Source organism: Nelusetta ayraudi, unplaced genomic scaffold, assembly GCF_046127955.1.
Source record: "Nelusetta ayraudi isolate G7.1 ecotype Tasmania unplaced genomic scaffold, CSIRO-AGI_Nayr_v1 ptg000002l, whole genome shotgun sequence".
NCBI classification, from domain to species: Eukaryota; Metazoa; Chordata; class Actinopteri; order Tetraodontiformes; family Monacanthidae; genus Nelusetta; species Nelusetta ayraudi.
Window position 1 is genome coordinate 7,950,805 of NW_027466052.1, and position 26,833 is coordinate 7,977,637.

The 26,833-nt window shown below is 47.5% G+C and overlaps 1 protein-coding gene across 14 annotated transcripts in view; it reads right to left on the reverse strand.

Moving 5' to 3' along the window:
* Window positions 1-26,833, reverse strand: part of tjp1a (tight junction protein 1a) — an 82,505-nt gene that overhangs the window by 5,526 nt on the left and 50,146 nt on the right. For 6 of the 14 annotated variants that reach the window (XM_076021512.1, XM_076021561.1, XM_076021552.1 and 3 more), the window contains 27 exons: window positions 21,212-21,268; window positions 19,761-19,885; window positions 19,421-19,523; window positions 18,998-19,334; window positions 18,791-18,897; window positions 17,799-17,967; window positions 17,568-17,703; window positions 14,401-14,540; window positions 13,773-13,878; window positions 13,323-13,473; window positions 11,748-11,856; window positions 10,791-11,010; window positions 9,519-9,703; window positions 9,307-9,402; window positions 8,792-8,818; window positions 7,320-7,402; window positions 6,811-7,021; window positions 6,571-6,671; window positions 6,120-6,470; window positions 4,968-5,228; window positions 2,882-3,763; window positions 2,691-2,773; window positions 2,029-2,202; window positions 1,829-1,935; window positions 1,488-1,735; window positions 503-660; window positions 194-414 (listed from right to left, as the gene is read on the reverse strand). In XM_076021512.1, the coding sequence (XP_075877627.1) occupies window positions 194-414; window positions 503-660; window positions 1,488-1,735; window positions 1,829-1,935; window positions 2,029-2,202; window positions 2,691-2,773; window positions 2,882-3,763; window positions 4,968-5,228; window positions 6,120-6,470; window positions 6,571-6,671; window positions 6,811-7,021; window positions 7,320-7,402; window positions 8,792-8,818; window positions 9,307-9,402; window positions 9,519-9,703; window positions 10,791-11,010; window positions 11,748-11,856; window positions 13,323-13,473; window positions 13,773-13,878; window positions 14,401-14,540; window positions 17,568-17,703; window positions 17,799-17,967; window positions 18,791-18,897; window positions 18,998-19,334; window positions 19,421-19,523; window positions 19,761-19,885; window positions 21,212-21,268 (4,948 nt within the window). Of the gene's footprint in view, window positions 1-193; window positions 415-502; window positions 661-1,487; window positions 1,936-2,028; window positions 2,203-2,690; window positions 2,774-2,881; window positions 3,764-4,967; window positions 5,229-6,119; window positions 6,471-6,570; window positions 6,672-6,810; window positions 7,022-7,319; window positions 7,403-8,791; window positions 8,819-9,306; window positions 9,403-9,518; window positions 9,704-10,790; window positions 11,011-11,747; window positions 11,857-13,322; window positions 13,474-13,772; window positions 13,879-14,400; window positions 14,541-17,567; window positions 17,704-17,798; window positions 17,968-18,790; window positions 18,898-18,997; window positions 19,335-19,420; window positions 19,524-19,760; window positions 19,886-21,211; window positions 21,269-26,833 lie in introns of all 14 variants that reach the window. The other 8 variants (XM_076021541.1, XM_076021627.1, XM_076021608.1 and 5 more) reach the window with 5 other exon arrangements.

The window sequence follows — 26,833 nt, forward strand, 5'->3', positions numbered from 1 at the left end:
GTTTTTTTTGGCATCGTCGGATGGGTGAACGCACAGTAGGCGTTTCTCAGGAAGCAACAATCACACTGATTCAGCTGCTCAGAAAAAAAACAATATTCATTGACCCAACTGCAGCAGCCCTGGGTGTCTCGCTCTCATTACGTTTACAGCGAGTCTCGCTCCTGAGCCGCTCTGCTCCCCTGGCTGACCATACCTTTCTCCTTGTCCAGTGGCGGCAGGATGCTGTTGTCCCTGCAGACCTTGAAGTAGATCTCCTGCTCCACTCCCTCCGGGATGGCACCCTGTGGGATTATGATGCTGACTCCGGTCTCGATGGAGCTCAGCACGCCTCCGTTGGAGTTGAAGATGCCTCGTGCTGTTGCCACCACCGTGTGGCCCTCGTCTTCATCCTCGTCGTCGTCCAGGGCGCTGGGGCTGAAAGGTGGCGCGTCGTTAGTATTTGAAAAAGTTCCCACAATCAACCGAAGGCCGGATCACGGTCCATCTCTGGTCTGGTTCCTACCTCACAGGGATGGCTTTGGGCACGGCGTTGATGTTGTTGTTGTGCTGGTGCTTGGAGCGGTGGTCCATGGTGCGAGTGAAGGTATCCACACCGCTGTCGTGGTCTGTGTTCTGGGGCTGGGCGGCTACATGAGGCTTCAGTGGGCTGGTGCTGCCACCCTGCATACAGAACACAGCAGTGTGTTATTTTCACCAGCCGCTGAGGAGCGATGTGCGTCTGCAGACACAGAGGCTGCAGGTCCAGACGCTGTTCTGGTCCTGCATTTCTGAATCACAGCTTTTACCCCTAATTATAAAATAGGTAGATATGCTTTGTTGTGGGCACATAACCAAATCTTGAGCTTTAAAAGTGTAACTTGTTTTCAAAAAGCGGTATTTGAGTGGGGCGCTGATTAAGATGCAGTTTTACAGGCGTCCAGCAAGTGGTACTGTCGCAAAGGACGATAAAACAAAGCTGGGATCAGAGTCAGATGCAAATGTGAACTGGTATGACAATAAAGTTCCTTGAAAACTTGAGTCCATGGTTTTTGTAACCACACTTGCATTTATATAGATTTGAAAATGACAATATCTTAAAAATAAATTGATTAAAATATTTTATTGTACACAAAGTTTAGAGAAGTTTAGGTGAAGTCTGATTAATAGAAAGTGTTGAATATTGATTTTATCTGTACCCAACCTGAAGTCATTGTTGATAATTATTCTGAGAAATTAACCTGATCATTGCCTTCAGATAGATGAGTATCATTATTATTATTATCAATAATAATAAAAATAATAATAATTATAATAATAATAATAATAATAATAATAATAATAATAAAATATAACTAAAAGCAAACTGAGAAATTGTGTTATTTTAGAAGAGTGGAGCAAACTGGTTGCCCTTCCTATGACTCAGCACCCCTGACTCTCTGAGTCAAACACCTTGGTGACCTTCTCGTCCCACTGCAACCCCCGCCCCCCACCCCCTCCTCCCCACCAACCTTAGGGCCGCTCTCGACCTTGTCGTTGGGCAGGAGGTTGTGGTTGAACTTGGGGCTGTCGAACATGCGGGCGAAAGGCTTGGCCGACGTGGAGAAGGGTTTGGGCGCAAAGCGGTTGTAGCCGAGCACGGCCGGCGCTCCCGTTTTCGGATGCTGCTCGCTGGTGCCGTTAACGGGAGACTTTTCTGGGAAGCTCTTGTGCGGCAGGAAGTTGGACTGGACCGTGTCCTCTCGGGTGGAGAGCTTGGCTGCCAGGTCAACAAACAAGGGTTGAGGTTTGATATGTTTGGCAAAGAAAACCACAGTGGTGTACGCTTCAAGCATCATGAATCCACTCCTACCTTCCGGTGCGGGTTTTGGCAGTGTGGTTGGTGGCAGTGAAGGCGTCACCTGTGGAATGGGTTCGTATTTCTTCTCCACCGGACTCGGTTTGTCCACAGACTCTGACCTGTACGGCGAGACAGCAAATCTTGTCAGGACGTGAATAAAACCACCACCGTTTTACTGTTTTTATTGGGAATGTTTGCAAAGGCGACGTCACCTGAAGTTGTGTGCTGCTTGTGCTTGTGGCTGAGGCTTGTTGGGTCCGGACTGGAGCTTGTCAAAGTAAGACAGCTGCTTCCTGTAGTAGTCCTCGTCCTCGTCGGGGTCGTAGTGGTTGGAGCGCACAATGTCGTCGGCCACACTGGAGGGAGGCTTCTGAGGCCCCGCAGCTCTGAGGTGGCGGAGCGAGGACGACGCAGCAGCGGAGGAGGAGGAGGAGGTGACATAGATACCACAAACACACACAAATTGTAAGCATTTATCAGTGCCAATATTTAATATTTGAATATCTGGTGGGCCTCAATGGGTTCTAAAATTTGAGCAGCAGCAGATGGATGGAGTGTTTTGGTGACCCAACCTCATAGGAGGAAAAAAAAATGTATCATGTACTAAACGTGCTTTAATGTCAATTGAAGATGAACAAGACTTGTTACAACAAAATATGTGTCTTTGACGCCCAGGGTATTTAGCTCTCTATTGAAATGACTCTTAAAACGCTGAAAGAAATGAATGAAATACAGCTACTTTATGACTTACTTACTATTAATATAATTGCTTCAATTTTCACAGGCCGGATTAAAAAGTTTAACTGGCCCCATATGGCCCCCAGGCCGTAGTTTGCCCATGCCTGCTGTGAGTGAAGAGGAAGCGAGTCCTCACCTGTAGGTCTTCTCCTGGTCCAGGTTGCTCAGGGAGTTCGCTTTGGGAATGACGCCACCTGTCTTCAGAGGCAAGTCGGCCGCCTGTAAAAAAAAAAAAAAAGGAATGCGGTTCGCGTGTTAGACTGAAGGGGGCGTCGATGTTCAATGATACTGCAGGGGAGGGGGAGGGGTCTGCTGCACGCCACTCACCTTGTTCCCCAAGAAGTCGCCTGCGTCCCTGGCCCTGTCCACCGACACCGAGCGCTTGTTCTCAAACATCTTGACCCTGGTGAGGACCGACTGCGGCCGCAGGGCCGGGTCGTCCGGCGCCGCCTCCACTGGGGACGGCGAGGGCGACGTCTGCGCCTTGGGAGGCGGCGGCGGCGGCGTGGGGCTGCCGTCTGAGTTGGCGGCCCCCGCCGGGTCGTACTGCTGTGGCTTGTGGGTCTTCTGCGGCGGCACCGGGCCCTGGCCGAAGGCGGGCCGCTGGGCGGCGGCGGGCTCCGGGGAGCGGGCGGCCGAGGAGGCGGGGAGGGGGTAGGCGTTGAGGTGGGGGTCCTGGTCGTAGTGCAGGTCGGTGGCCGGGGCGGGTGGCGGCGGCTCGTCGTAGCGGACCGGGGCGGCGCCGGTCGGTTTGCCGTAGCGGGGTCGCCCGTCGAACGGCTGCGCGGGCGGCGGCGGCTCGTCGTAGCGCAGTGGCGGCTCGTCGTAGCGCAGCGGCGGCTCGTCGTAGCGCAGCGGCGGGGCGTACTGGGGGTCGTGGTGGCCGTCGCTGTAGGGCGAGCGCTGGTCGAAGGCCTGCGAGGAGCCGGCGGCGGCGGCGGAGGGCGGCTGGCCGTAGGGGCTCCACGACTGCTGGTCGTACTGAGGCACGCTGTTCTCGTAGGGCAGGTTCGAGTCATAGTTGCGGTACTTTGGTTCCGGGTAGCCGCCACCGCCGCTGACATCATACTGACTGGGCGGGTGGTCGTAATCTCTGTACGGCTGGTCGGGGTGGTAGCCCTGCTGGGCGTTGCTGTACGCCAGCGGCCTCGTGTTGTGAGCCACTCTTCCGGCGCCGTCGGTGGCGCCGTAGGGATCCTTAGCAAACATCTGCCACAGGGTAGAGAAAACAGAGGGAGCCGTTAGCGCCGCGCGGCCAGACGTCCACGGTTGCAATGTGAAAAAAAACTAAATAATATGTGACGTACAGTAAAGAAAATGACTAATTAGTCAAAGCAAGAGATAAAAAGGAGAGCTTTAGAGGAGATTAATTGTGGAGATGAAAACGAGAAGAGCAAGACCTGAAATAGAGAGACTGAGAAGGGGGGCGAGTTACTGGTCAGATTCCATATCAAACAAAAGTCACAGCAAACAGCCAAACATTCTCTAAAGCTTCAAAACATCACAATGTCGTTCTGCGACCACAAAGTAAAGTTTGAAATAAAAAAAAGGGGGGGAACAGCACAGTTGATAATTAAAAAAATAAAATACAGCAAAACAGTGGGAAGCATTTTTTTGGGGTCTCGGTTTGTACGCTTCTGAATGATTTAAACTTTGACTTAACACAGTGTTTTCTACATAAACCTACAGCTCTACTACGGACTCCAACCAAAATGTGTCCCACTGTCTCGGTGCAAGTACACTTCAACATCCATCACATCGTACAAAACACGTTTTAGAGTCCGGACATCGGGAAGCAACCGTCAACTATCCATCCGTGTCGAGGAGTTTCTCATGAACTTCACTCAGGCCAATGCACGGCTGCGTCTCCGGCGACACGGAGGGGAACGTTGACAGCTACTTTTACAAGAGCACAATCAAACCGCGCTGACAGACGGGGCACAAACTGCTCTACTTGTAGCCGCCGACTGAACGAGGCAAACACGCCGCAGCCATGCAGAGAGGATAAGCAACAGTGAGAGCCGCGCGCTAGCGTTAGCCGCTACCCTCCAGCTCACTGCTGCTTACCGATGTTTGATCGCACTACGGCACGTGCACACACACACACACACACACACACACACACACACACACACACACACACACACACACACACACACACACAGCCCCTCCTCCCCCTAACACATACACGCGCACAACCAACAGAACAGATAAATCTCTGTCTCTTCGGGGCAGCACTGTGGTCAGCAAACATGCAGGATGGAAAAGACAAAGAGAGAGAAGCGTGGCAGCACGAGGGAGGCAGGGAGGTAGACAGGCAGCAGCAGCAGCAGCAGCACGGGAGGTCAGCCAGGTCAGACTCAGCTGAGCCGGGCCCCGGTCGGCGAGCGTCCGGTGACGGTCATGTGGATACCTTTGGTTCAGAACTGGCCCGTCCAGACTGCAGAGGTTCTGGCGTGACGCTCTGAGGCGCTAGTTCGGCTGGGGGCCTCCTAAGCGAGCCAGCCTCAGGGCTGGAGCTCGGCTGGCTGTGGGGAGTGGTGGGAGCCTCGTCAGGGCTCTGGGGAGCCCCTACGCTTTTAAGAGTAACGTCGACAGCAGGGGGCAGTGTTTCAGCCAGGGGCTCAGGCTGCTGGGGGACGCTAGGGACGGCAGCAGCAGCGGCCTCTGCTTTCTGTGAAGTGGTTCAGACATGTTTAATAACACGCGCTAACACACGGAGGCGCAGCACTCATCAACGTTCAGCTTCGCACGAGCGTCTACAAGAGCCAATCTTTTGATTTGGTAGCTTTAAAGGATGGATGGGATGGGACGGTTAGGAATTAGCAGCAGGACAAGTTTGGATTGTTTGAGTGTTCTAACTTGAGTTTAATGCTACGGTTACAATACAGTCGTTACCTTTTTGGCCCTTTTTTTTTTTAATATATATATATATATATATATATATATAGCGTTAATACATACCGAAGGGACAAACGTTTGGCTTTGCATATCACATCGGCCAATCAGCTTTCGATTAATACATTTCATGGGTACACTCGGTTAACACTGGCACTTTCAACATGCAAATAATACTGCCTTGTGTCTGTAGCGTCACAGTCCCGAATAACAAGTGAAACAAAGGCAGGAAGTGCACATAGGTGAGTACTGGTACAAGAAACTTGGACAAAGTGACATCATCAGCAGTCATACCGATAAGACAGCTTGTAATACAAGGAGTACAATTTTAACAGTAAGACTTAATAAGTTCTGGTCCTTTTTGAAAAAATAAAAAAACACACGCTCACAAACACCGGTCATTAAAACACGCAGATGCAGTAGGATGAGACAATTAGTATAATAAATATAGAATAAGAGGATATTTGTCGATAATTTAGCTTATACTGCAATAAATACCTGACCACAAGAGAATTCACTCGCCCACTGATGTGTTATAGTGACAGTTAGACGGAGAGAGTAACGGGGAGAAGGGAGAGCGGCTTCAATAGCGCCTCCAGAAAACCCTTCTAACGCACACCACGTCCTCCAGACAACACGGGAGACGTGCAGCCCTCAGAAACGCTACCTGCTGCGGCACTGGCGCCTTGAATCCCGCCGGGTCGATCCGGTTCAGGGGGTCCGGCTGCACCGTGTGCTGGAAGCCAGCGTAGCCCGGCGGCTCCTGGATGACGGGCGGGTCCTCGCGGACGGGCTCGGAGGAGCGGGTGATGGCGGGCTCAGCGGGCAGACCCACTTCGTCGTTGAGCGTTTCGTCCAGCTCCTGGTCGGTGTAGGCGCCGCCCTCCGTGTCCGTGTCCTCGTAGTCGGAGGTGTGGCGGCTGTCGGTGCTGTACATGGAGTACTCGCTACCCGGCGCCGACAGGTAGGACAGGCGGTCGTCGTGGATGTCCAGGTCATCCTCGGCCGCCCCGTCGGCCTGACGGGTCAGACAAAAATGGTCGGTTTTCCCAGTTAACAATCAAAAAAAGTGCAATTCTGTTGTACACAACATGACTGAGTTGGTGGTGCCGACTCACTTTGCCTTCTGAAACCCACACCAGCTGGTTCTGCTGCTGCTGGATGTTCTCCTTGAGGGCTCCGAACCAACCGTCATTCATGTTGTTCAAGTTAATGGTTGCTGAACAAATACAAAAGGGAGGCCAAACGAGAAGAAAAAAAAAGGAAGGAAACTCGGTGATGGGGGATAATAAACAAAACAGAACAAAACAACACATAGAAAATATTGTCAGGCCCGCCCCCCCGCCCCCCAGACTAACTGGTGAAGAGGTGGTGGTTGTTCTTCCGTAACTTGAGGGCCCGCTCAAAGAGCTTCCTGGCGCTCTTTCGGGAATCTGGGCAGAGGCGGGTCCTCATGGTCTTGACGCCCTGCTTGGTGTCCGGGTAGAGGAAGACCACGATGGGATACCACTGGGCGTAGTTCAGGCGGTCCACCGCATTTGGCGTGATGTCAAGCACTGCATGCTTATCCTTCACACAAAAAAATAATCAAAAAATTAAAAATGTAAAAAAAGATATAAAAGTTTTAATTTCAGAATCACTGAAATAACATGACTGCAGATACTATGGAGACTAAATGTGATATTTTATGGCTTTATTTAACCTGCAGTAGTTACAGAGAGCTTAACACAAGAGGGCAGCAGAGAGCTTAATATGGTTCCCAGAAGCGCCGTCTTTTAAGAAACATATTTTTATTACCATGATAAATCCAATAAAAAGGTGTTTGCGTCTTCTCCTATTTTGCCACAAATACACGTGTTCATCTCACCCGGTCAATGATCTGCTTGATGGTGTGCAGGCGGATGATGCCTGAGCTTTTCTGGTCCGTTCCCGCATCCCTGGGTTCGCTCTCTGTACAGGAAATGGACAAGAATTAGTGCATCACATCAGGAAAAAAATAAACAAAACCAGAAATGGATAAAGGAAAACAAACATAGGCTGTGCCCCAATTAGACATCCTTGTGTGTGCACTTGTCGACTCCAACAAACGGAGCTGTTAAATGCAGAATTAAGACTCAGGAGAGGACAACTGAATCGCTGTGGCAACAAATAAGGAGGGTATAAGGACGGGATCCAACCCATGCATTAGTCAGGATGGATTTTGAAAAGCAGTCAGAAAATAACTGAAGACATGACATACATATGCATGCGACTTTAGAAGAAATTATGTTGTGGAAAATGGGTCATGTGGATCTGTCTGTCAGATATGGATATGCAGGAGCCGCGAGTTGTTTGGGCTAAAAGATTGTTTGTGTGAGTACTTGTTGTTGAGGACTTTTAGCAAGGATGTGTAGCAGGGTTTATGTTCACACCAAAAGATAAGCGACAGTTTCCTGCCTGGATACAACAGGTTCAAAGGAGGACGGTTACACCAATGGGAGGCTGACAACAGTGACTACTCAGCAACATAATAGGGGGAGACTCCTTAAAGAACTAACAGGATCTATCATATTGAAATAAATCTACCATAGAAATTAAATGTGACAAGGTTTTATGTTTTTATCTAATTATAGTGGGAACCCAGTCTGTCCCTCCTAACAACATAATCCAATGTAGATGTCTTGGCCACCGGCCACCACAGTCAGAGTTGTTCCACACAAACGCAGACAATCTCATTTTTGCGTGTGAATATAACACTGAGCTGATTACTTCAACAGAAACAGACTGTGCCATAGTATTAACAAAATGAAGGCACTTTTATTCTTATGCTGAAAAGCAACTTAAAGCATCTCAGCTTGATGGCGAGTTAATTGCATAATTCAACATGCTGCATCGCTGCTGTCTTTGTACATGATGCAACCTGCCAGTAGGAGGGGAATACCACTAAATTCAAATTAAAACAATAAAATGTTTCATGCACTCCTGACAGAAATTTAGTTCTTTGCAACTTTCACTTTTGCACAATTTATGCAGTATTTTATTCCATTACTCATATTTTTATTCAAATTTTCACAATGAAGCATTTGGTAATTTTGTTCACAATAATTAAAAAAAATATATATTTGTAAAATTTAAATCAAACTTAAAGTCACTGCATTTCTTCAAATGAGGTCTTCTTCTAGCAATCTGCTAAAATTAAAAAAAATAAAATAAAAATTAAAAGATAAACTGTGACGACAGCTGATTGTTTTAAATTGAGTGTTACTCCCCTTGCATCAAAGACAAGTCTACAGATTATCTGCCATTCATTGAAATAAATAAATAAATGCACTTTGCGCTGCATTGGACTCAGTGACATACTTTCCCCTCCTTGCTGTTGTTGTGTTTCTGGAAAGTAAGAAAGACATTTACATAAACATCACGGGAGTGAAGGAGCAAAACAGGATCAGGTTACATGTGGGCGGGTGTGGTTTCATTTAAAGTGAGTTCAATTTCACATGGGTGCATTAAGTCTCCAGACTGTACACAGCAGGAGGCAGCGGTGGACACTAAAAATAGTGAGCTGCTCTATTTGGAGTGTTAAGGACATGAAAAACTACACATTGAAAAACTGAAAATAGTCACTAAATAAGTTGGTTGCCAGTTGAATTCTCACAGAGGAAGTGAGACCCCACAGGTAGCATCACTTATGTGTCTTTGGGATGGGGGGGAAAAAAAAAAAAATCAAGATAGCTACTGTTCAACATCTCTCTAAATGATGTGAACATTAGATGAAAGCTAATGAAGTAAAATAGCTCTGGGCTTCGGTAAAGTGTGATAGAACGGAGGCCGAACGGTTAACGGGGATCCGGGAGACGACGACTCGTTGTACTCACTCGCTAGTTCGAAAATGTCTGGCTCTTCTCTGGCCAGTTTCTCTCGAGCCACGTCTGCAATCGGCCCAAAGATGACCACAGGTCTGAGGAACCCAGCTGCACAAGGAAGCAAAGGGCACATCATGAAGGGTTTTTTTTCCCGTTGCATGTTTTTTTTTGCGAGGAGAGCTAAAAAAAGAAAACAGATTTACTGCTGGAAGACTGGTTCTAACCTTCCCTCAGCACAACCCTTTCATAGGCCGGGAACTTGGTCTGGACCGGCTGCGCCGACAGATCCTCCCTGCTCTTCCGCAGGTTCCTCTTGGAGCTTCGCAGCCCTCTGAACCTCCAGAAGTCGGCTCGGTCTCCGCCGGGGGTCTTGGGGAGGGTGTACTGCACGCTGGACAGCTGCTCGGCTCTGGACAGAGGACAGTAACAGCAGGAGTCAGAAACACTGTCCAAACTAAAAGTTTTCTTTAACCGTGAATAAGTTGTTGCCACAACTTGGCAGCTCTTCTCAAGAGAAAACAAAACCCACAATAATTCTCTTTCCAACGTCTTTGCAGCACAAACTATGCGGGCTCTCCCTCTTTTTGACGTTGAATAACGACGTCCTTCCTTTGATGTCTGTTTTTGGGCAAAATATTATCCAAGTCTGGATGTGATTTTCAAGGTTCAGTGTTTTTGAAAGAGTTTCCACAAAAGGGGGTAGGGGGAGGGGGAGGGTCCAATTTGGCTACGATGTATTTGACAGGCTTAAATGTGTTTCAGAGAGATACTGGTGCAGCATGTGGTAAAGTTTTTCTTCTTGTCAAAAAAGACGCGGGAGTCTGAAAAAACACTGTCGGGAGGCTTTGAAAAGTTGTGGAGACAGATTTAGATCATCCTGCTGCACAACTGCTACTCAGACATGCACGACCTCTCCATACAAAGACGGAATGTGTATAATTTGACCTACTTTGTACTAACTCTAATTAACAAGGGCTGAGGCCGCATTCCCTTTCTCAATACATCCTATGTCAACAGATATACAGAGAAAACACATAAAAAACAGTGAAAAAAAACCCACTAAAACCTCTCAAGTGAGAAATAGCTGCTTCAATGATGCTGTTTCCAGCATTAAATATAAGTGCAATACACTTCTAAACACACTCAATGGCTGTCGTAATTTAGAAATCTATGAGGGTAAAAATATTTACACTGGCGGCTGTAGCCAGAGATTCTAGAGAGTATCTCATCACCCTTTCCCTGAATTTAGTTCTCATGGCCATTAAGTCCCATTGCTCGAATCTACAACCTAAAGATTGAGGACTTTTCTTTACGTTACTTACACAATAACACACAAAGGACACTGAAAACCATGACGTGTCACTGGGATCAGGATTTGCAGCTGCTACCGGATCAACTTGAACACTTCAATCCTTTCAGTCTCCACACCTTCCCATTCATAAAGCGCCGCAACAAGCTGCACGGGTATTGAAGGTGTGACCCGAAACTTATTTTACCTGTTTTTGTTGGGAATGATGCCTCTCTCCACCTCTTGGTGGTTCTTGCCGATGCGAATGGCGAGCCAGGAGCCCAGTTTGCCGTTGTAGAGGGTGTCCACCACGCGGAACACCTCGCCCTTGTTGAAGCTCAGGCCATACGGCGACTCTTTCTCATATTCAAAATGCGTCCGGATGTAAAAGGAGTCGCCCACGTCCGACTCCACGATCCTCCGATACACTGAAGAGAAGCAAAAGACATCAGGGCACTTTAAAACAACTTCATCATTGAAGTTTGTTTCTCTTTCTTAATGTGTTAATACAATTACTTTATCCCAATTTTTGTCTTTATCTGCAACTCACACAGGGCACACTTATCAATAAAAACTACAGTTTTTTGAAAGCTTCTGGATTTTCATCATTAAATGGAAAAACAACAAGCAAAGACATATATATGGCTTAATTACAGAAGAGCATTAGGGCCACAAGAAGAGAAACATATGAAGAAAATCTTTTTTTTTTTTCCATTTCGAAGTTGAAAAAGTTGAAATTTCGTGAGTAAAATCATTGAGAATAAAGTTGAAATCTTGATTTAAGTGGAATTTCGAGAATAAAGTTGAAATTTCATTAATAAAATCAGTCAAAAATAAAGTCGAAAGGCTCTGTGCACAAGCCTGCTGGAGTACATCGTTTCCGCCAGTTTCCTGTTTACTTCGACTTTATTCAAGAAATTTCAACTTGAAACTCAAAAGGGAAACTTAAAAAAAAAAAAAAAAAACTCTTTACAAAATCTATTTGTAACACTTTTTCTTCTTCTGGCCCTAATCCTCTTTCGTAATTAATTACAGGCAACCTGGGGGCCCCGATGTGGTTCTAATACGTTCTAATCTAAACAGCTTTACACTTCACAGCAGAAGTTTGCAGGGCTGCAGTTGGCCGAGTCTATTGTGAACATACACGTACGACCATGATACTGACCATCCTTCTTCTTCTGAGCCAGTATAGAAACTTCATCTCCTCTTGGGAGATCCAGCAGGAACAGCACAGCCTCCTCCCGAATGATGTTGGCAAAGTCCACATTGTTCACCTGCAATTGTAAAACGAAGCACACGAAGTCAGCTAATAATAGGTGCTGCTAAGAAGGTGACGTGGGCTGAATCGATTCAACTGAAAACAAGATTAAAGCAGACGCTCCTACAGTTTTGCTTTTTATACCCAAAATCAAATGACTTCTCTTTTGTCTCTGACGGCAAAAAAAGAAAAACATGGAAGAGAGAAAAAAGAAAAATGTCGTCCTACAACAAAAGCGGACTAATATATTCCTCATCCAACCAAACAGCCTCCTCCTCCTCACTTCCTGCCGCCGTCCCAAACACAATAACTCCTGTTTATTGACTTTGCTCGCGGGCAGCGGGGGGGAACCAGAAACACATGGGCAGAATCACTAAACCTCAAAAGACACCTTCATCCTTCCCAGAAACAAGGCGGGGAGCTCAGCGTCTTTATCAGGGCGAGCACACGGCGGCCGGAGTCAAACCTTCTAAAGCCAGAAAACAATGTCCTGGAAGTCTCTGAGGTGTGTTTGCACAGCCGGGACCAAAAACACAGACACCAAAGCAGAAGCCTCTGATGGAGCAGGCATCAGACCCCCCCCCCCTCCCCCCAACCTTACTAATGTATGCATTGTAGTGCATAAATGTTTAGAATTGTTAGAAAGCGGCAATGACACAGAGCCTCACAGTGACGGCACTGAGGAGGCGTCACCCCTCGGCCCGGCGCCCGAACATGTCAGAAATGGACGGCAGTGATGACATCATCAGGTTTTCATCATCCAATCAACAATGTTGCTCCACTTTGCGTTGAGACGGGCACACAGACGCACTGTCCCGTGGTCAGAGGGCTCTATTGTCGCTCCCCCCGCGGACACAAGGGGACGTATGACAGGGGCGCCGAGTGACTCACGCCACTGGCTGAAACGTGGCTCCCTGTTTGTTCTCGGCGCAGAGATAACGCCATTGTGGCCATGGGTTCACATAGTTCCACCACTGATTATTAGCGTGGGCAGATATTGCTTTTCTATTTTGACAATAACACCAGATGTTCCACCCACTTACATGTGACATGGGGAAAAAAAGTTGTTCCAAAGAACAAACTCCTCAGTTTTTCTTTTTTTAACCTAGACTGCATTAAAATAATCTAGTTCAGCCACAGCAGATCTAAAAAAACAACTCAGAGTTTGTGAGCAGCAGATTTCTTCTAAATATGATGACATTTTTCCTCGCAAGGCAGGCATATTTGGTAAATGACTGAGCGGCCTTGGAAGGTTTTTGATTTTTTTAGGGAACTGTGCAGTGGGAGCGAAGCCTCGGGAGCACGAAGGGGCAGAATTTCAAATATTTCCCTCCATCAGCACACTCCCATGTGGAAAGATAAACTGGGATTCCGTTGATCCACTGTTTCGGGACGGTGATTCACACAGTTTCAGGGTACGTGCTTTTAAACAGAAACAACCCGTCTGTATTGTGTGTGTGTGCGTGCGCGTATGAGACATACCCTGAGAATCTGGTCTCCCTCCTCCAGCCCTTCCTTGGCTGCAGGACTGTCCTCCAGAACTCCTGCCACAAAAATTCCCACGTCGTTTCCTCCCGCTAACCGCAGGCCGACACTCTCTCCCTTCCTGAACTTGACCAGTTTCATGCTTGGCCTGGGGAGGGAGACGGAGGAGGAGCAGTGAGGAGGAGTACTGAGGCGGAATGCGGAAGGTGGGGGGGGGGGGGGGGGGGGGGTCGGTAAATCAGGCATCTACAGGATAATGCTAATAAAGCTAAATACACAAAAGCTGACAGGAATGTCAACTTAATCCACAGGGCACAGTTCAGTTAAATGAACAACAGTGAGAAAGGAAATTGTTCCCTTGTTGCGATCGTTCTGGCAAATGCAACCTCGATTTACAAAAAAAACAAACAAAAAAAAACACTTAGTGATGGATGGGAGGAACCTGACCGGAGGATGCTGTCGTCGTGGGCAGCGCTGGGCACGGGGGCGTCAGACGGGCTGACAGGCAGATCTACATCCGGCTGACCAGGCTGGGCATAAACTGGCTTTGGTTCTGCCACAAACACAAAAAACACAGATGGAGTCACAACTTGCGTTTGGTTCTGGTAAGAATGACCAATTACTGGAGGAAAGGGTTCATACTGTCACCTCTGTTGTGAATTAATTAATTAGAATATTGTGTTTTTGTTTAATATTTTTTTTTCTTCAGACATTTGCTGCTCCTCCAATGTGGAGAAGACACTACAGGAGTCGGACTGTTCTGTTCACACCGGCAGTCCCGGATGTCAATTAAACCAACACTGTTTATCCTCTGACTTTAAGTTGACTTCTAATGGGTCACATTTCAACTGTTTTTTTTTTTTGAAGTTGTTTGAAAGTAACTTGTTCTAGATATATTATGACCATCACAGTATCTACAGGTGAACTGCTCTTTCCTGCCACTACACTGTTACAATGATATTAACTACCCGTGTAAAAAATGTTCAATTTATTACGACTAATTTAATTGAATTTAAAAACAAAAGAGCAAAGTGGATCTCTGGTGCTGAGGGTTGGTGGTGGAGTGCAGGCGTACCAGGCAGTGGAGGTAACAGTTTTTCATCCCTGGAGCTGGCCTGGTCGCTGGCCTGCGACAGGACGCCGTCGTCCGAGCTCTTCACCGGCGTGGACACGGCCCCGGGTTTGGATATGCGCTCCTCATCTCGACTCCGGCGGCTGGAATCAACACGCAGAGGATTAAAACAACACGGAAAATGAGCAATTGTGGACTTGTGAGGCTGTAAACTGCCACACAGTTAAGTAATATTTGCTCACAATCGTTTGTTGACATGTTGTGAAGTGAGTGTTGATCTCTGAGTCTGCAGGAATGAACCGACGTGTTGCCAAGGTGCCGACGGTGTCCCCTGCTGATGTCAGCAGTGGGACCCAGACACTAAATCAAACACTGACCATGGGGACAGTGGTGAGGGCTGTTTGGCAGAACATGGAGCAGGTACTTCACTTTCACTTCCACAGTGGCTGGAATTTCTTTTTACATTTTATATCCGAAGATCTTTGTGTTCATGTCCCGCCAAAGAAAAGTTCACCGAGTCGTGAACATAAACAACTGAGCAAGGATACTTTTCAGTCCAAGTTCCTGTTTAACCTGGATGGAATAAACAGGGCACCAGTGTGTGTGTGTGTGTGTGTGTGTGTGTGTGTGTGTGTGCACGCGTCTCAGAACAAGTCTACCAGAGTAGAAAAGCTCTGCAGCTTAAGACAATGGTTGAATTCCACTCTGGTCACATGACCACCAGCTGGCACAGCACTAGAGCTGCATTCAAAGGCTTTTGTGGAAGAATGTGAAAGCGCAGGCCGTCGTCTCACACTGGGCAAACTTTCTTTGGTTCCTCACAAATACAGTACAGTCGGTTTGGTGTACAGCATGTAGCCAGCGCAAAAAAAACCAAACAAACAAACAAACAAACAAAAAATATCATCCTGGTGCCATCCACACAGATTTGTTTCTGAGGCGTCGGGCTCCGTCATGCACCTCAGACTCTTCTGTCTCAGCAAGATCTCAGCTTTCGTCGAGACCGTTATGTCATTTTTCAGCGGCGTGACGGCGCGGATGAATAAATGAGAGCTGTACCTTGAAGATAAACAGAAACATCTCACAACAGAGGGGCGCGGCAGACAGACGACGTGCGAAATGAATGAATGAGACAGCGTGTGTGGAACAAAGCAGAGGCAGAGGACTGGAGCCGAGCGCTGAGCCGAGCGAGTGTCGTGGCCTAAATCTGCTCTTCCTGGCTACAGAATGGTGCTGTAAAAAAAAACAGGGAAAAAAAGCCTTCCCACTGACAAACAACATTTGACAGAAGCCTTTGTTCCAGCCCCTTTGCTTACACATTCTTACAGTGAGGGTACAGGCAGCAGAGAGAGAGAGAGAGAGAGAGAGAGAGAGAGAGAGAGAGAGAGAGAGAGGGAGAGAGAGAGAGTAATTGGGAGGACCTACGGAAACACAGACGTCAACAATTGCTTCAAAATAAACCGAATTTAATAAAGAAATAAACCGAATCTCAGCAGAACACGCAGCAGCCCGAATGTGACTTAACGTGACAATAACATTAACGACTTAAAGAAATTAGCTCCGTCCCTCCAAGAAAACACGCACACACGCACAAAAGTTCCAAGAGGAAACTTTCACTTCTATGGTCAAAATATCGCCATGAAACAAAAAAAAAAAAGAAGGCACTACTCACACAAATGTTTCTGCAAGTCGAACCATGACGCTTGTTAAGAGGACCGTGAGTTCTGCAGCTCGGGAGGGAGAGCGACACTGGGAGGCGTTTGCATGTGTGCAAAGCATCAGCCGCGCTCAGGCGGAGTGCAGTATTCAAAAAACATGCGGCGACGGCGGCGGCGTCATGGCCCGTGCAGATGAATGCCTCGCGAGCCCTGCAGCCAATCGAGTTAAGCGAACCATCTGGCTCAGGGCAAAGCACTGTGGGAAGTATGTCAAATTCCTTTTCCCTTTCTAAAGTGGAAGATGATAAAAGGGCCATTCTTACGTCACTGCCCGGTGACAGTCGGGCTGTGGACTTTGCCGCTTCCAAGCAGGTGAATTTCCTGACAGTGCGGAGAATTAACAGACGCACACAAAATGTGCTGTGGCATAAAACAAAGAAAAAGAAAAAAAAGCCTTATCTTAGACGGGGGCCGGACAAAAAGAAGGTTTTCTCAGTTAAACAGAAGACACAAAGGAGGATCCAGGGAGAAGCAACAGAACTGTCAGCGATGAGCCAGTAATGCAAACACGCAGCCTTGTTAGCAGAGCAACGTCTTCACTTCCATGAGGAGAGATTCTCTGCTCCTGCCTCCCTGCACTGGATCAGGACTGGTGACTCTACAGTCTGACATAATGAGATTGGAATGAGAGGACAAGGAAGTCGCTGAGGGAGGCACGAATTTAGGTCCCTAAATAAACAACCATTTCTGTTTCTCACCGTCTCACCGAGTAACCAACGAGAGGCTTGTATACAAGAAACTTGTCCCTGACTGTTTGTGTGCAGGAGAGCTGAAAAATGTCACACCAAAACAACCAACGCTGCGTCACTGGTCTAAAAGCTCATCTGCAGTGGCCAGCATGGTCCTATCAAATATAACTATACTATATATTGCTACTGCTTTCTAGATGCAAATGGTAAGAAGAAGCACAGTTGAGTTGGACTCTGAGCTCCCATTGGTATCTGCTAAAAATAACTCCACTCTTTGCACTTGGAGGTTTTTCCACAAATGTAAAGTGTGCTATAAATAAAATCTATTGTCTTTAATATCATTGTTACTATTATTAACTCATGTTTCTGATTTATAAGAAACACAAAACGGTCAACAGAAGCACATTTGAAAACCGGCAAACAATAACCAAAGAAGCAAAGATGCTGCAGAAATGAAAATCTGGAATTTATTTATCGATTGATTTCTTTACGGATGGCTGTGTGGCTGCCGGGGAGGGCGGCGCCACCTCTGGCCGTCAGAGACGACTCCGCAGGGAGCCGGAGGGTTCACGAGCGCAACGTCTTTGTCTATTGATTTACCATCAGTGGTGCGAGATACTTACTCAGCATCCGCTAACCTGTGGGCGCGGACATAAAGCATGAAGGTGGGAGTATTGATGAATGACTCTGACATGTGTGACAGCTGTGACCCATCACCTTTGCGGTAAGGTGTGTGTGTGTGTGTGAGAGATACTTCATTTACCTGCTGTTGCTGAACTGCCGAGGCGAGTGGCCGAGGTGGTCCGATGGCTCGGGCCTGTCGGGGGAGCGTGATCGACTGGCCCGCCCGTGGGATCGATTGGAATGGTCCGATGTCAGCGAGTGTATTTCTGAGATGTCTGCAGAGCGTAAATTAAGCCCGGCGTTAGCATTAGCATTAGCATTAGCTCAGTCCGGTTAAGCAGTGACAAAGTGGAGGAAGGCCGCCTCTCACCGTCTCTGTCCGAGTTGTTGGCCGACGGGATGCTGTCGTCCATGTCGGGGATGTTGAGCAGCGTGGCCTGGTCGTCCCGCTGCACCACCATCTTCAGCTTGCCCTTTGACCTCTCGATCAGCTTCTTGGCGTCGATCAGCGACAGGTTCTCCGTGACTGTGCCGTTGATCTGCCGCAGGTGGAGGAGAGGGTTAGAAAAAAAACAGACAAAAAGAAAAACAAGGGTTTCCTCCACTGATGTTGCCGCGCAAGAATTCTTTTCCATCACGCACACATTTTTCACGGCACTATGAAAAAGGACTGCGTAATAGAAGATCATATCCCTCATGCAAGTATTTGTCTCTGGTGGTGTTTGTGTTCCTGCCATTCGGTGGAGTCACCGGCCCCTGATTGGAAGAATGAGCAACGCACTACCAATCGATCTTGCCTCGTCGTTGAGTCGTTCAGGCTGTTGGCCAAAATCCGATTTTCAAGCCATTCAGATTGAAACCGGATGGCTCTTTTGGTAGTCTGAACAGTCACAAATCACATGAAATCCGACTTTTCTTTGGGTTTTTTTTTCAAGCCAAGCTCCAGGTCATGTATCGCATCGCATCGATCGATAATGTGGCCCAGTCTGAACAGAGCCAGATCCCATTTGAATACTTGCTAAAAACAGTGTGGACAGTCAGCTCTAAAAATCGAATTTGAGAAGGAATCTGATTGGAATCCGATTCGCCTGCAGTCTGAACGCAGCCAATCGGACTTTCCAACCATTGAGCGAGTGGATGAAAAGTCACAGGAATGATGGGATGTGTGGTATACGGTCATGCTGAGGACTTACTTCCAGCACTGCCGGGCCACTTTGCTCACAGACAGTGAGTGTGGTGACGGTGATTTGATTTGATAACCTCTTGCCCTTTCCACCCCTCCTGCCGCTGTTCTCTGGCTCCCCCAGTGTCAACGCCAGTGTCGCTCACAACACTCTCGCAGCACCCGCGTTGCTCTCTCACCTTGAGGACGACGTCTCCCTCCTGAATGTTTCCATCCCTGGCAGCGAGGCTCTCGGGGGAAATGTCTTTCACAAATATGTGGCTGGCCAACCGCAGTCCGTATTCTGCTTTTGGAAGAGACACACGGTGTTATCATTCGGGTACGCAACCCGTCACCTGCGTGTCGGCTGTGCCTCCGTTTCTTCGATTTCTTGCCCCTCTCCCCACCTTCGTTCTTGCGTGACTTGACGAGGGTGACCTTGGCGGGCCTGGCGGGAGCGGAGGACGTCTGTGATCGGCGCTCCGAGCGCGGTGAGACGCTCCGCTCCCGGGAGGCACTGTGGTCCCTCCTGCCGCTGCTGCTGCGCTCCCGCTCGTGTCTCCTGCCGGTTCCTGTGCCGCCGCCGCCGCTCGCTCCCTCGTAGGCACTTCGGCCGCCGCGGCCACTGCGGTGCTCGTAGCTGTCCACCTCGTCGCTGTCCTCCTCCTCCTCGTGCTCGGACATCGTCTCCCTGTCCCCCGTCCGAGAAACAGGGATCTGCACTTTCCTTTTCCGACGAATGGTCTTTTTGAAAGATGAAGACGGAAGCGTTAAAAATTAAACAGGAGCCGTCGACAGGTCGACTCTTTGAAATCTGCCGTCACACTCACTATCTTTGCATTTTTGCCACTCTTCCGGAGCTGCTGCACAGCGTAGGCATGTTCTACATTGTCCATAGAGACCGCGTTGACCATCACCACTCGATCATTCTCTCTAAAATGGTAAACAAAGGTGTCAACCAACAATATTTGCACACGCTGAGTGATCTTACAAAGTCCTTATCATGCTTGATTTTTTCCTTTAACGTAAACAGGAAATAAAAGAAGACATTCTCCCCATATTCATGTCGTCTTTCATTTCGCTATCAGATTTGGAACAAGCCTTTGTGAAAATAAGAACATGATGTATCTGAAGAGTGATATTATTATTATTGTTAAGAGTCAAACTTACTGTAGCAGTCCCTCTGCTGGACCTCCTTTTAGCACATCAGATATCACTATTGACGTTTCCCCGCTCTGAAAATGAGGGTTGTCTCTCCCCCCTGAGATGGCGATACCAAACCCAAAACCGGGGGCCTGGAAACACATGGAAACACACACTGCACTGACTGACTGATCTGTGGCTACGACACACAGACGAGCAAATCCTCTAACGACAGGACAGGCTATTAAACTTTACGAGCTAATTATTACTGAGGCTATCATCAACAGTCCCACATCATGTCTGCTTTCAAACCTTTACTTTTTGATCTGGAGTCGGGCGGAGCGAACTTGCATCATTATTCATTCATATCAATTTCACAGATCTACAGAAACCAGCGTGTTCAGGCCTCTTGTTTTAAGCCTCGGCCGGGTTTTAGCTCCAAGTTAAAATTAAAGTTGGCGCTTTGTTCCATATGTTTGGATGGAGATTTAAAAAAAAAAAAAGGTGGCCGTGAGGTGCGAAATCACACGGCGCTGATTCCTCAACTTTCTAGTAATAAAGTCATAAAAGCAAAGGAAGGCCTCTTCGTCTCTGACCGACCGGAGACGCATTGTTATCGCAACACCCTGCATGATATGGGACTTATAAGCAGCTTTCTGTTCTCTAAGCAATACATTTTCGTTTCAAGTCACTCTACTCAAGAGTTTTCCACTGAGGTCTGAAGGAGGGCTGTGCTGCAAGCGGCCAGCGCCGAGGGAGGGAGCGAGCCGTGTGATGCGAACGGCCAATCGTTAAAAAAACCACAACAACACAGCGGAGCGGCGAGGCCACAATCTGCACCCCCTTCAGCCCGGACGCGGCCGCCGCTAGTTGGATTACAGCGAGGGAGCCAGTCTAGACAGGTGCTTTATACAATCCCAAGGCACAAACAACATCTTAATAAATAGTCTCACTGCAAATTACATCCAGCCACCCCCGCAGCAAGAGGGCGAGGGGAGAGTGCGGCGTTGATTTGACAGCCACTTTTGGAAAAGAGGAATTTCATGAAGCTGACGATGCCTGATTGTGCCCCAGGAGGTGATTAACAATACCCACTGATGTCAGCTACGGAGTTTATCGCACGCGTGGACGCGTGTGACAAAGGGACAGAAAACGCACACAGGGTCAAACAATCGTGCACCTCTTTCCCTGAAGCCGTTTTAAAAGGAAGAGAATGCTGCCGACAGGAAGGAAATGAAACGGAGTAGTAAGGAAGTGGACGCTGATTTTTGTCTTTCTTAGTCTTGTTTCCTGCCATCTGGGTTCCTTGACTATTGTTTCACTGCTGCACATCCTGCTGCAGCTGCACAGCTGGCCCGCTCAGTGCGGGAGAGCCGCTCGGGCAGATGATGAACAGGGAGAGAATATAAGAAGAGTAGTTTGCCGAAAAGACACAAAAGGAGAGAAGGGAATAATAAAAAACCGTTGAGGACACTCACCCTGTGAAGTGTCACTGTGTGCTGCTCCCATATGACTGTTTCCTCCATTGCTGCACTCTGCAAAACACAACCAGAAACAAGTTTAGTTGGTCTGTGATGTGTTACGTAAGAACAAATCCGACGTTCAAAAAAATGAATGAATAAATAGATGGGACATTTACACTCCAGCTTCCACGGGCTCTCTTGAAAACCTGGATTTGCATTTCTCGACAACACACTGTAGAGAAGCCAAACCTGTGATTTCACCAATCACAACTGACCACCATAATTACAGGTCTTTGTAATAGGAGGGTTCGTTAATCTGTTTTGTTTCTTTTCGCCGAGAGATCGCTCTTTGAGTTGGCAAAGTGATAAACCAGCGACACTTAACAACTGTGCATCATAAAAGGCACCAAACACACACACAGCTGTTATGGAGGTAGCGGCTGTTGTTGTGCTGCTGGGAGGTTAGCCAATGAGTTTTACAAAACAGAGCACCGATAACACGACGATCACACACGCGAGAGGATGACGGACGACGTCTGCAAGAGAGAATCGCTTCCAGAGAATAAAAAGGTTCAGAAGACCAAATAAATATGAAGCTGGCCCAGCCACCAGTCTGCACGAGAACTGATATGAACGGTGCTGCATGTTCTTCTCTAGGCTGCTATACTAGCACCTCAAGCTCTCCTGCGCAATATATATTTTCACTGTGTTTACCTCGATTTATTATTCCTGGTCACTTAATACTAAGAAAAGAAAAAAAAAAATAAATATATATATATATATATATATATATATATATATATATATATATACATACATATATGATGCTGTTACAGCAATTAGGCCAAACAGACAACCCTCACTTTGGCCCTCAAAAGACTGTTTCACTTGACTCTGAGAGTTAATCACGGCTTTATGCTTCAGTCTCGTCTGTCTGCCCAGGAGGAGCACAGCTGTCTGTGACGGAGCGCCCAGGTCCTGAGGCCAGCCACTGCGAGGAGACGTAAACACCGCCGCACGAGGCCGGGCGCTGGCTCATTACCACTTCTGCACTCAGCTCTTGGGAGTGACACAGCGGGTGCACCCTATCATTGTGATCTTCTCGCCGCCTTACACCCAAATCATCACTTAATCCTTCTGGCCGTCCCGCCCGTCGCTGTGATCATGACTGTTATTTGGCGAAGCAAACTTTAAGTACACATTTGAAAGCAGGTGCACGCTGCCGTGTTGCACAGTGTAGATAGACTGTGTGCAGTCGATGTGACTGTGGAAACACAGAATACCAACACATGCTTACACACACGTACACAACATATATATATATATATGTGTGTGTGTGTGTGTGTGTACACACACACACACACACACACACACACACACAGATATACTGGGGATGTTAACAATTAATCGATTACCAATTACACACACACACGCACTGTGAATTTCTAGGCAAACTTGAATCTATGCAATATGACAGCAACTAGCATATAAGAGGCAACGCTGGAAAGTATCAGGCATTAAAAAATAATCACACAGTAGTGAAAAGCTATTCAGGCTCCACTTGAACCTGTGACTCCAACAGGATCAGCGTAGCTCCCCCAGAGCTGCTCAGTTGCCCCCTGAGAGCGGACCCTCTGGCCCGACAGGCCCTGACCAGCGCTACCCTTACTGTAGGGCCCCCGTACAGGGTTCCTGCACCCCCCGCCCCCGATCCCAACCCCACTCTGTTGCATGGGCCTGAACCCCGCTGAATACACTGTTAAACCTTTGACCCTAATTTTCATGGCAGCTCTGTGTGGATGTTATTTATGTCCATAATTGGCACAGAGGGCCTGCGAGTTCCACCTCTCTATTTCTGCCTCCCTTTCTTTCCCCTCCACGTCTGCCCTGCGACTCCCACAGATATGCGACCATTGTGCGACGAGAGCTGACCCATTTAACCGGGGCCTCCCCTCCCTCCTCCTCCTCCTCCCAGAATCTCCCAAACGCGTCCGTTGTCTCCCAGTGTTTTGTGATACGAGTCATCCATCCATTCATCCGTTTGTCCAACAGCCGAGGACCACTAATATCGGGAGGGGGAGGGGTTGGTGTAAAACACCATTAGCAAAAACAACTTGCAGGGGCCATGTGACGAGGCAGTTAGGCAGGTGGCCTTGTCCTTGAACTGTAGGCCGCAGTGACAGGCAGGGAGGAAGAGGAGGAAGAAGTGGAGGAGGAGGAGGAGAGCAAGGCTGCGGCCTGTTTGCTTGCTGACATAAGCCTCATTAATGAAGAGTGATGACGAGCTTTAATGACAAACGCGGTCGGCCGATTTAAATGAAAACACAGTCGAAACGCCACCCCGGAAACACGCCCACCACCTGACCATAAGTCTTTCAAGGAAGGGCTGACAATAAGTGAGCATGTGAGCCAACAGGGCGTGGACATACTTGCACAAGTAAGAGGCCAAGGGTCAGGCGCGTGAGTCACAAGTGGGAGGAGGAGTGAAAGATCAGGGGCGCCTGAGTCATATCAAATCTCAGCAAATTCATTCAATGTGTCGTCTTGTAAGTTTGCGGCGCGTCGATGATAAAATTGATTCAAACCGTTCCCCTCTCTGTCCGTGACAAATGGAGTCCATAGTTGAACACCGCGTCAAAAGTTTTTTCTGAAAGCCATAAATTGCTTTGCAATTTATATCAACATTACGTCAGTTGGAAATATAAATAAATACCAAGCTGAAAAAAAAAATGTATTTGAAACATAATTTTTGCTGGGTTTTTTTTTTGTTTGTTTTTTTGAAGAACTCAACTTGTGTTGGAAATTTTCTTACATCAATAAATGTCAGGGGATTTATTTTTTTTTCCAAAAGTGGAACCTGTTCAAATTGATGTTGAAGAACTACAGCCACAAAGTTAGAATAAACTGAATTGGAAGCATTTCACAGCACTTCATCTTGACTGATGAATTAACGGTGGCCAACGCGTCTCAAGAGAGGAACCTGTCCATCTCTCCGGCTGGTGGGAATAAATTCTTCTCGGGGGACTGCAGCTCAGCTGAGATTAATACAGTATTAATCACCGCGCTGTGGGCAGATAATCAACAGGCCGGCTGATTAAGCACAAGCTTAAAGGTTTTAAAAGTGAACAGTAACGCAGAATAAATAAAGGGCTTTTTTTCAGAAAGGGAAACAAATAAATTAACTGATGAATTGTGGTAAAACATTTCAGAGCACTAATACTGATTTGGGGTAAATTTGTACTCCAAAACCGGCCATTTCTATGGCCTGGCCGCAGCCAAGACTAACTGCAAATGCGAGTCATATTTTCCAAAGTGAGAGAATAATAAAAATACACAGGGGTTTGAGGTTTATCTCTTAAACTGCAGAGTCGTGTGAAACAATGCTGCGCTTGATGTTGCATAAACTGACGGCAACCCCGTGTATTTATACATTCATGTTAGTCAGGCCAGCGCTCCGGCCAGCAGGGCCCTGGGCTGGAAAACAAAGAGCAACGGCCACTAACACATGTGTGCACGCGCACGCACGAGCGTGCGCACACGCTCACACAGTCTGCCACTGAAGGGCCTCTTTGTTCAGCTAGAGGCAGCCTTGCTTGGCCCTGCCATGCCCACCATAACACACAGTCCAGTAAAGATGGTATCAGCTCACTCGAGCTCTTCAAAGCCACAGACTAATCCACTTCTTTGGGGCATGCTAATAGGCCGGCTGGAGGGAAAAAAAAGAAAGAAGATAAAATGGCCAATGACATGCTGCAGAGTCTATCCAGTGACGTCTCCATCTTCAGTTTCTGCAGAAACTTGTGACATGGCACGGAGCGATTTGATTTTTTTTTTTTATCAGAGATTCTATCTGAGGGATTAGTGGACGGTGCCTTGAAATCGATTGATGATACTTAAGCAGGACTCATAAAGGTAATTTACCAGCAATGCTGGGCATGCCAGTAAAAGATGAGAGTCATTGAACCTGTGCTAAGTTGAAGAGTTTCCATTAGAACAGCCACCTCAAAATATGGAGGAGGTTCAGGTTGAGTAGTTGCAGTAAAGCATTAACTTTAACTGTGACTACCGCCTTCAACCATGCCCGAGAACGGGCTTCTTTTATTGGCCGGAATAAGCTGGAATGAGTGTTTGAGGAATACAGTAAAATCGCTTTTTTTTTTTTTTTTTTTATCAGTGGTTCACCCATAAAACTGTTTTTGTCCATTCCAAGGCTCCTTCAACACCCACCTTCCCCCTCGTCTGATCTGCTGCATGCTTTACAGCGTGGGCACTCCAAGAGCAAAGCCTGAGGTTGTTCATCAAAAGGGCACAAGCAAAGAACAGGTATGGCACTACGTTCGCTGACACTGCTTGAACTCAAGGCATGGTTTAAAAATCACATTACTGGGAGGTATAAAGATCCAAAAGCAAAAGTCCCGGCAAGACTTTTGGTCAGTGTGCCTGCTCCACTCTGATAGCTTCAGGCAGGATGTAAGCAAGAGCAGTCACAGCACTGACAGGAAAGAACTGCACTTCCTGTTTGCAGGAAATAGCTGCAGCGTCCAGAGAAAATCCCTGTGCACACTATTCAAAATGTCTCCTAGTATAGCTCACCTTATCTTATGACCTGCAACCTAAAGAATGTCTGACTTCAGAGGGGAAGTGGGGAGATCGGCTTACTGCGGCTGGAAGCAGTGGAGGAGCTCGCAGGGCTGGGCGGTGGGCGTGAATCCCGAATGATTGGAATTAAGTACGTGTAGCAAAACAAAAGACATTCAGTTGATACTGAACAAATATAGTTTGGGGTAACTCGGGTAAAAGCGATTAGCACGCAAGTCGACAAACATGTTTGTTTAGAAGCAGTTTCTCCTGCTCGAAGTGCAAAACTTTCCAGGGTTTATATAAACTAGAGTGGAAGCGCGTCTGTCTCGCGACCTCACCTGTCCGTCACAGCTGCAAGGCGTTGCCTCCCGAACGCGCGGTGAGTAGTTGCTGACAGACTGGAGAGCACAGAGGAGACGAGGAGAGGAGATCTGGACCACATCTAGACCACATGTGCCGGTGTAGCCGGCCGCCCCGACAAACTGCCTTTATGCCACCACATACAATATATAAAAAGAGACGACGAACTTGGAATGACTGGCAAAGCCGAGGCAGAGGTGTCACAGACAGTCTGTACAGGATATATGTCAAATCTGTGTCCTCTCCTGATGATGGCAAAATAAATAAATACATTTATTGTTTAAATAGACCCTGTAGTTTGGGTCCTGTGATAATTGGCTTGAGGTCAACCTTGACATATGATATATTCATTCATTCATTCATCTTCTATACCCGCTTACTCCTATTCAGGGTCACGGGGGTCTGCTGGAGCCTATCCCAGCTGTCTTAGGGCGAAGGCAGGGTGACACCCTGGACAAGTCGCCAGTTCATCGCAGGGACATATGATATAATATACACATTATGCATATATGCACACACACACACATGCACTCGTGTGTGTGTGTGTGTGTGTGTGTGTGTGTGTGTGTGTGTGTGTGTGTGTGTGTGTGTGTGTGTGTAGTTTGAGTTTGTCATTGTGTCTTTCTAAACAAACTATGAAATCCTGACTGTAAAACTGTAAAACTACGACAACATATTTTAAATTTTCCTCAGACT